The sequence below is a fragment of the Argentina silus genome, assembly GCF_951799395.1.
Source record: "Argentina silus genome assembly, chromosome: 3".
NCBI lineage: Eukaryota > Metazoa > Chordata > Actinopteri > Argentiniformes > Argentinidae > Argentina > Argentina silus.
The window spans coordinates 5,360,587-5,369,417 of record NC_139657.1 but is presented as its reverse complement, the minus strand read 5'-3'; the positions used below and the strand labels follow the sequence as shown (position 1 = coordinate 5,369,417).

The window sequence follows — 8,831 nt, the reverse complement described above, 5'->3', positions numbered from 1 at the left end:
GGCGCAAGGATAGGACCACCCAGCTTTGGGGTAGTTATAAGGTCTATTTCCCTGCTTTTGAGAGGAGCTAGCTAGCTGTTCCAGCTAGTTGTTCCCACTCATAGCACTAAGGCCTTTAGCAATGGCTCCGTGACTGCCTTCAAACTGCACATAAAAACGGTATTGATGAGTTAATTTGACTCTGGGTAAGTAGAAAGAATGTATTGCCAAAATGTCAACCTATCCCTTTAAGTAATTAGATGGGCCCAAGGGTAAAAGTTGTTGCATGTAAGAAATATCCCCTCAAAACACTGTAACAATGGTGAAGTAACAATAGTGGTGTGTAACTAGGGGGCATGGAGTGTGTCTGTGAGGGGTGTGGTTACATTAGGGGTGTGGTCTGCTATCGCTTTCCAACTGTTTCCATAAACTATACTGTACATCTAAACTTTCTTTTTAAATTACATAAAGCTTGTATTTACATATACAAATCAGAATACATTTCAGATAAATATTTCTTTTCGTACTCGAGAAAGAGTATAAATAAATACAATGGAATGTGAGAAAAGAAATGAGACGGACAATTGGCATCTTTTGACCAAATGTAGATGACGCATTCTCTTAAAGCTTTAAAAATCAACATATCATACCAGTACTCTAAGTGTCATCTAAAAGTAGTTGAAGGCTAAATTCTTCTGGAGCTTTGTCATCCATTGGCACTTGCATTAAGGCAGTGATGTACATCTCCAGTCCTCTAGGGGCAGCAGTGTAATCTGGTTCTCATCCTTGACCTTTAGATAGTGTCTGATTTAGACATGGAGAAACCAGGTGCATGGACTCTCGAGTCTAGCCAATTTGGAACGGTATTTCATCAATTAAGTGCAAGGGGGAAACCAAAACCAGCTGTGCTGTCCCTTGCAACAGGCTAGAGCATGACACCCCTGCTCTACATATGGAGGGGGGGTTTCCCAGACACATATTGAGCCAAATCATGGAATAATTTGTATCGCCAACAAGATTTTGTCTGGAAGGTGGAATTACAACCATCTTTCTCATCCAATCCTTCTATACAATCTGTTTATGCTTATACTTATCCAATCCGACCTCACAAGTGTCTAGGGAGTAGAGGCTAGGGGTTGTTTCTGGACAGGCCCTTCCTTGCTTAAGCTAAAATCTTCCGGGAAAGCGAGCCGTAGGGTTTCGGTCTTTGGTCTTCTCAGCATGCCTCTGGGTCGGCTGTTGGAAGAGGGACGGCCGGTCGGGTCACGTCTGGGTCTTGCAGGTGTGCACGTCCACCTCGTGCTGGCAGTCCCGGCAGTGCACGGCGCAGCACCAGTGGAACTTGCACTCGCACTTGGTGGTGCGGCTGACGCGCGACGTGTCATAGCCCCGGCCGCAGCACATAACCTCGCAGCTGTCCACGCCGCGCGACGTCCGGTTGCACACGCGCCCGCCCGTCCCCACAGAACCTAGGGAGGGAGAGGCAGAAACAAAGACCTTTTTCTTTTTCTTTTTCTTTTTCTTTTCTTTTTAAAAAAAATATTATTACTATTTTTTACATTATGTATTCCTTTGGCAAGTTGTTCTCAAACTAACTTTACAGGGACCCACCAAGTCTTTCGTACTTAAAAACATGTTTGTAATCACATTCAGACTTTAGCCACAAACTAGAGAGGGACTGTTGGTGGAAACTGCTCTCAGAGCCCCATTACTAACCTACAGGTATTGTCAAGGTGCCAATGCGGTGTGCTAGATATAAACTGGGAAGAGGCAGTGACCGAGGGAGGGAGGGAGGGAGGGAGGGAGGGAGGGGTGAAGGATAAGAGGATGAATGCAGGATGGAGGAGAGATGAGAGATTGATGATAGGAACTATCAGCTGGTGCTCTGGCTCTTCATCAGGTGTTCATTTTATAGGTGCCTTCAGTCTACGGGGACACACCCTGTTGGGAAACTGCTGTCTCACTGACACACACACACACACACACACACACACACACACACACAGTCCTGCATCTCAAGGGAGGACACTGCGCAAGGACGTCTGGAAGGCTGACAGAGCACTCATTGGACTACTTCTCTGCCTGCAACACAATTACATAATGAGTTTATAATCAAAATACTCTCTTGTGGCTGTGGTTTTTGGTATTTCGAGCATCAACTGCCATTTTATACAGCCCAGATTGGGGAAATCTATGAGTTTATGGTACCGCCCTGTGCTCACTGCCTGGAACTGTCAGCCAAACAAGTCGGCCATACCTGGTGTTGGCCATCATATCTCCCTTACATACATTTCTTAGGAAATCTACTTATTTCTATCCTAGCCACTATTTCTATGGCCCCTCTCTCTCTCAGTCTCTCCCTTCAGATCAGCCCCCTAACTGTTCTAGCCACTGTATCCCTATGGCCTCTCTGCTCTCTCTCCATCTGCCTCCCATGTTGAAATCAGCCCACATCTGTTCTAGACACTCTATTTCTATGACCACTCTCCCTGCTCTCTCTCCATCTGCCTGTTCCTTCTCTGCTGAGGTAGACGGCAGTCAGGTAATGTGTCTGGGCAAGACCGAGACCCCGCCTCTCTCGGCAACGTGCCCGTCCGTCAGCCGTGGTATGCTGCGCTGCTAGGGGTGACATCACGGCCAGACTCCTCCCCTCCCTCCCTCCTGGCGCCTGCTTATTGAATTAAGATGAGGGGGCGCCGAGAGATGAGTTTAGCACCTGAGCCTCGGTGGGGCCGGGGGAAATTGATTTCACACTTTGGAGAGGCACTGGGGTCCGTCTCCCTGTCTCTGAGGGCTGTGTGTGTGAGAAAGTGTGTGTGTGTGTCCTCTCCGATGACTGGAGCCAGTCTCTGTAGGGTGTGTGTGCGTGTGTGTGTGTGTGTGCGTGTGCGTGTGCGTGCGCGTGTGTGTGTGTGTGTATGTGCATGTGTCTGTCTATCTGTATTTGTGTGTGTGTGTGTGTGTGTGTGTCGTCCCAGATGACTGGAACCAGGTCTGTGGAGAGAGGTTCTCACGAGAGGGCCGGAGCTCTGAGCTCTGAGCTCACTCTGCTTACATGTACACAGGCCATAAAGGCCCATCATGTAGTCTACTGCACCGTCACTGAACGCTTTCTAAAAAGGTTGGAGGTTTTAAGCACTGTGAGATGGGGAAGGATTGCTTTAGGGGTAATATACTGTAGCTTGTACAGTACATAAGGTTGAGAGAGTAAGGGTGTAGATCTCAATAGTTTAAAATGGCTCCTTCTCCTCATCCCCTTTCCTTCATTTGCACTGACATGAGAACACAAAGTAAGTGAAAGCATTGTGGTGGATGTCAGGGGAGGCTGGTGGAGGTAGAAATCGGAGGACGGGCTCATGGAATGGAATTGGGAATAGTATCAAGCACACATGTTTGAGACCATTCCTCATTCCATTCCATGCATTACAATGAATTTCCCATTCAGTATCAGTACAGATGAAGGAGAGGAAGCCACTTTTAGAGTATTGGGATGTGTCCCAGGTCTGCATCACTAGTAGCTCCGCTACCTCCATGGGTGAGGGGGTCGAGACATGACCTGCCCTATAAATATGCCTCTTTTGAGGCCAATCATGCCCGCGGTCTGTGTGTCTGTCTGTCTGTCTGTCTCTCTGTGTGTGTGTGTGTGTGTGTGTGTGTGTGTGTGTGTGTGTGTGTGTGTGTGTGTGTGTGTGTGTGTGTGTGTGTGTCTGTGCTCCAGCAGAGGTAATTTATAGTGGTGCACAGCGGGCTCAAGTTTCAGCCCACAGAAGTGTGTAATGGGCCTTAAACTGGCCGACACTTGATCGCCTTGGATCATCTGCTGCCAGACAGGCATCAAGGTCCGTTTCTCTCTCTCTCTCTCTCTCTCTCTCTCTCTCTCTCTCTCTCTCTCTCTCTCACACACACACACACACACACACACACACACACACACACACAACACCTGGTGTTACTCAGTGCAGGGAGAGAGAGACTAATGTACCAGAGACAGGTTACATTCTACCACACTGAAGATATTATGCACACTGTACATAATATATCAGCTCAGTATATTGGTCTACTCTTTATATGGGGCCAGACGGACATACAGCAGTGAGCAGTGTTCTATAATCCTAGTCCAGGAGACCCACAGCCCCATCACAACCACACCAGACTCAACTAGTCAAGGTCTTGAATCGTGTGGTCGTGCTGGGCTGAAAGAAAAGCCTACACCCATTATAGATCACCAGGACCAGGGTTGGCCACCATTGCGGGTTGGCCAAAGGTATAAAAATCCATACTTGAATTGGGGGCTGGGGACCTGCAATGCACTTGAATGAAGTTTGCACTTATCAGGAGTGCACTTACCAGTCTACACGAAACTACACCAGCCTTTACACATTATGTGTTGGCCAGGTCATCATTGTAAATGAGAACTGATTATCAATTGACTTTCCTGGTTAAAGGGATAGTTAACTATTTTTTCTGACACAACTGAACTTTCTGGATTTGGCCACAAATGTTGAATTTTCTTTTTTGTTCCCCGATCATTCCAATAGATTTTTTTTGTTAGCAGTGGCAAAAGTTAGTAGTTAATAGTGGCTATTTAAACAACTCAACCATTGATTAGTTTCTCCTGGCCCATCCACTATTTTCAAGTTAAGGAACCATCTGACTATAAAGTGTAAAAAGTAAACTAACCCTTTAAATAAATAAATAAACACTGATGGGTATGAAAGAGTTGCGTCCTAACTTACCAGACTCCTGGTCTCGTATGCAGTAGTCGGGCGAGTCCTCGAAGTACACCAAGTCGTTCTTGCTGGGCCTCTTGAAGTTGGCGTGCGCGGTGGTGAAGCCCGTGCCGTACTGGTTGACGGCCACCTGTACAGCGCCGTTGTAGCGCCGGCGCAGGTGGTCGCCCGTGCGGCGGAAGTCGGCCATGGCCAGCCAGCAGGTGCGCACGCTGCACGAGCCACTCACGCCATGGCACTTACACTCCAGGGACATGAAGCGCTTCACCGCCTGGGGGGCAGGGGGGAAAAGGTTTTTAAAGGTGTGAGTGTGTGTGTTGGGGGGGGTAAGTTTCTTAAAACCAAGTAAAATCACCCTTCCACAATATGCCATGTCAAAAATGTGAGATTTGGTGAAAACAAACAATTTACTCTGTAATAAGACAAAACAAAATGCATTCTCCCTCACCTTTCTGCCGGCGCGGTTGTTGTGCAGGTTCATGAGCGCCCGCGCGTCCCTCTCCTTTCGCTCCTTGGCGTCGATGAAGGCCTGGCTGAAGCGCATGGCATGCTCCACGTGGTCGCTGCAGCCGCCCCAGTCGAAGGGGCCCTTGGCATCCCGTGACGAGCCCTTCTTGGTAGGGTCGCAGGAGCACGAGTCCAGCTCGCCCTGGCTGCAGGCGCGCGCCAGCGTGTACACCACACCCGCCGAGGAAATGGCGTACACAAAGGCCGCTTCGCGACTGCCTGGAGGGTAGAATGGGTTGGATTCACAGTGGAACAAACTGGTTCAAGGCCAATGGCATTTCGTCATTCAGGCCCGGCCCCACCAACAGATAGCGCTGTTGCGCGAATTAAGCATCACCCTGTCATATAATTGTATCTCCATATCCTACCGTTAGCAAATCAAATAAAAACATGTTTTATCTTTGGTTAATGAAACATTCACGGCTGTGCTTTAGTTTATTTTCCATGAGTTTTTGCAGCTGACTGGCTGGCTCAGTGCTACTGTTCAACTCTTTGTCTTTCTCTCGCTGCAGCACCTTTTTGAACCACTAGGGACCGTGGGGCCGGTGGAGCTTGGCCCCTTGAGCTTGCCTATGACTCAACAGAGAGGCATACTTTGAGCATGCGCACAACCATTGTCCCCACTCAAAGCGTTTCATTGACAGAGAGGGGCCAGTCCTGCTCAAAGTATGCCTTTTTGACTGTGGTTCCAGTGGCATGCATCTGAGCGTTTTTGACAATGGCCCCACCAAAATGTTGGGGTTAAAAACGCCATTGGGGTGGTCCAGTGGTCTAGCACCAAGGCCTACAGTAAACATATATGCCCATGTCGACATGGGTTAGAATCCGGCCCATGCCCTGCTGACATACTGTCTCCTCCTTACTTTCCTGTTCAAGGCATACACACACATTATGAGAGGGTATTTGAAGTACACACACACACACACACACACACACACACACACACACACACACACACACACAGGCTGTAGGGCATAAGCACACACTTGCTCATTAACATTTGAATAGGCATGCACAGCATTAACACATGCCTGATCACTTCAACAGTGATTTCTTCAAACTGACATACTGACAAACAAATAGGCACTAGCAACACAAATGCCGAAGATACCAAAGTTTTACACAAACAGGACAGAATTCCCTCTCCTGCCTAAACTGCATGCAACTGCATGCAAACATTTGCATATACAGTGCACTCTGGGTTGCAGGTCACAGCTAACTATATTCACGTACCTTCAAAGGACAAATAAACATGGAGCTATTGGTTATTGCTGTATTGTGTTTGTTGTTGCTTGCTTTCAAGTTTTATTTCATCACAGTGCTATTTTGCTTCATCTAACTCCAAGATGGATAAACAGGCAACATTTACCTGCAATGCCACGATAAACGACCCTTATCTGACTGATGAAAGATCTGTTGGATCAAAGACTATGAAGGGTGGGTAGGTGGGTGGGTGGATGTGTGTGTGCGTGTGTGTGAACATCACAGGTTATCAGTTTTGTTTTTGATGTCACGCCTCATTGTGTGGGTGTGCGTGTGTGTGTGTGTGTGTGTGTGTGTGTGTGTGTGTATGCGCGTGCACATGCGGAGTCAACTGCAAGAAAAAAGATGTGTTTAACGAGGATACGCCAAAGAGAACATGACACCGAAAAAAACGTGTAATTGCTTTCAATTAGCGCACTGACATTGACAATAAGTAGCTTCTCACGGTGCCACGACGATAACGCTGCCAATCAAGTCGGCCTCCTAATGTCTTGTGACACAACCGGGGCCGTGCTGGGAGGTCCAAAATACCACAAGGCCGATTAGAGTCCGAGATTAAACGAGGAACTTTAAAGTTTCGCCCCGGCTTAATTTGGAGGGCCTGGGAGTGGTACATCATGCCTAAAGGTCTTGAGTGGATCTTCGCATCTGTATGAATTAAAAGGAGATTAAAACGTTTTGAGAACTAATATTAATCCGTCATCTTTAGCTGATGACGGGATGCGAGGTAACACTTTCCAACCCGACAGGTCGCTCTACACTGAGTTCAAATTCGTCAGGTGTGAGTGGTTTTAAGCAGCATTTTCCGATACTGATCGGAGCAACAAGCGGGTGCGTCAATTTGATAAATGTGAGACTGTAAAGTGAGACACCGTGTGGAATGCGATGCAACTCAGGAAAAAAAAACATCTGTAGGTGAACTCACATTTTCATCCTCATTTTTACTTTGATATCGGCCATGAGTTCTTAGATCCAACTGTGTAAATACAATTTTGAAAATGTTGAAAACAATGGTCTCCATATACAGTACATCCATAAATGTCATTATGCGTAAAGTTTGATTTGGGTTGCATGAATATTACGCCTACCAGGACAGGCGTGCGTGTCTTGTAATGCGAGCAGAGTAGGAGTAGTCTATATCAGTTACTTCCCAAGCAGCCAGCACACAATAGAAACATAACCTAACATATCAGGATTTTTACGCACGGAAATCTCATAGCCGTTTCTATTTTCAGCTGCAGTGTCTTTCATAGGTAGACTACAAGCTCATTCACGTATTTGTAGGTAAAACACATTACTCTTTTTTTCTCTCTCGATACTTACTACGCAGCAGTAGCCGTCCGAACACGTTGTGGTCCCGCGCCATAGTATTGCAGTTCCAGCGGTGGTTCTGGAACTGATGTTGGCACTCGCCAATCCAGTCCTTAATCCCCGCTCCGATCGCCTGCATGACTTTGGGATGCTGGCGGCACAGCTGCCGCTGTTTGTTGACTAACCCCGGGATGTTGTCGCACATCACTTGCGATCCGAGGGTACCCATGTACCTGCATGAAAAGATGAAAGCGTTCTCGGGCTTTTGACCATGTCTAATCGGGTCGAATGTCCTTGCAGGCTATGTCTAATTATCAATAGTAAAACATCTGCAACCTATGACTGCATAATTTGTGCCCAAATGCAAAAAGCAAGCATATCGAGTGTCAAACAAATATTCGATTTCTCTCTCCGTTATAAGAAACAGAACTGCAGTGGTTAATGAAAATGTAGTTGTAACATACAGTAACCTACATTAGTGTCTACATTTCCTTAAAAATTCTGTCTAAATTCTTGCATGTAGCCCACAATTTACACTATTCAACGAACACATTTTGACTGTGGAAAATGAAATACATTTCGATATAAGCTACCACCATAAAATATGATAATTACTACATGAACAATGAATGAACTATAACAGTGAATACATTTGCGCATTTCTCAACATTCTCGGATGTGCATCGGCCCACTTACCACCAAGATGCGTCGACCCTTGACGTTAGCCAGCAGATTGCTACAAATAAATAAAAACATATTCCACTTGGCAATAAGTTCATATTACAAAACTTTAGTCGGTGGGCACATTCGTTCAGGCACCTGTAGTGAGCATTTCCATGAGTAAAATGAACACAGGCGCGCGTCAGGATTCTGCCAAGGCAACTCGATTGCACAAATCAAAATGTTGTCTTGCATTAAAAATCGATAACCAGAAGATTACAGGATGGATGTCTGCGCGTAAAAAAACATACCGGGCTATACACTATTGTAGCCTATAAAGGGAGATATAAAGTCGAACTTCAGTTAACAAAGATTTGCTGT

The 8,831-nt window shown here is 46.5% G+C and overlaps 2 protein-coding genes across 10 annotated transcripts in view; one reads left to right on the top strand and one right to left on the bottom strand.

Annotated features, from left to right (window-relative positions):
• Positions 1-1,143, top strand: part of LOC310802019 (suppressor of tumorigenicity 7 protein homolog) — a gene marked incomplete at its 5' end in the record, with an annotated part of 40,242 nt that extends 39,099 nt beyond the window's left edge. For 3 of the 9 annotated variants that reach the window (XM_083666261.1, XM_083666263.1, XM_083666262.1), the window contains one exon: positions 1-1,135. This exon is cut by the window's left edge and continues 961 nt beyond it. The other 6 variants (XM_083666260.1, XM_083666258.1, XM_083666257.1 and 3 more) reach the window with 3 other exon arrangements.
• Positions 1,144-1,236: 93 nt separating this feature from the next.
• On the bottom strand, positions 1,237-8,831 carry wnt2 (wingless-type MMTV integration site family member 2). The gene is made up of 5 exons (XM_083666265.1): positions 8,487-8,831; positions 7,803-8,023; positions 5,158-5,435; positions 4,716-4,980; positions 1,237-1,448 (listed from the first exon to the last, which is right to left on the bottom strand). Exons 1-5 carry the CDS (start codon positions 8,567-8,569, stop codon positions 1,243-1,245), a joined length of 1,053 nt encoding a protein of 350 aa, XP_083522391.1. The 5' UTR covers positions 8,570-8,831; the 3' UTR covers positions 1,237-1,242.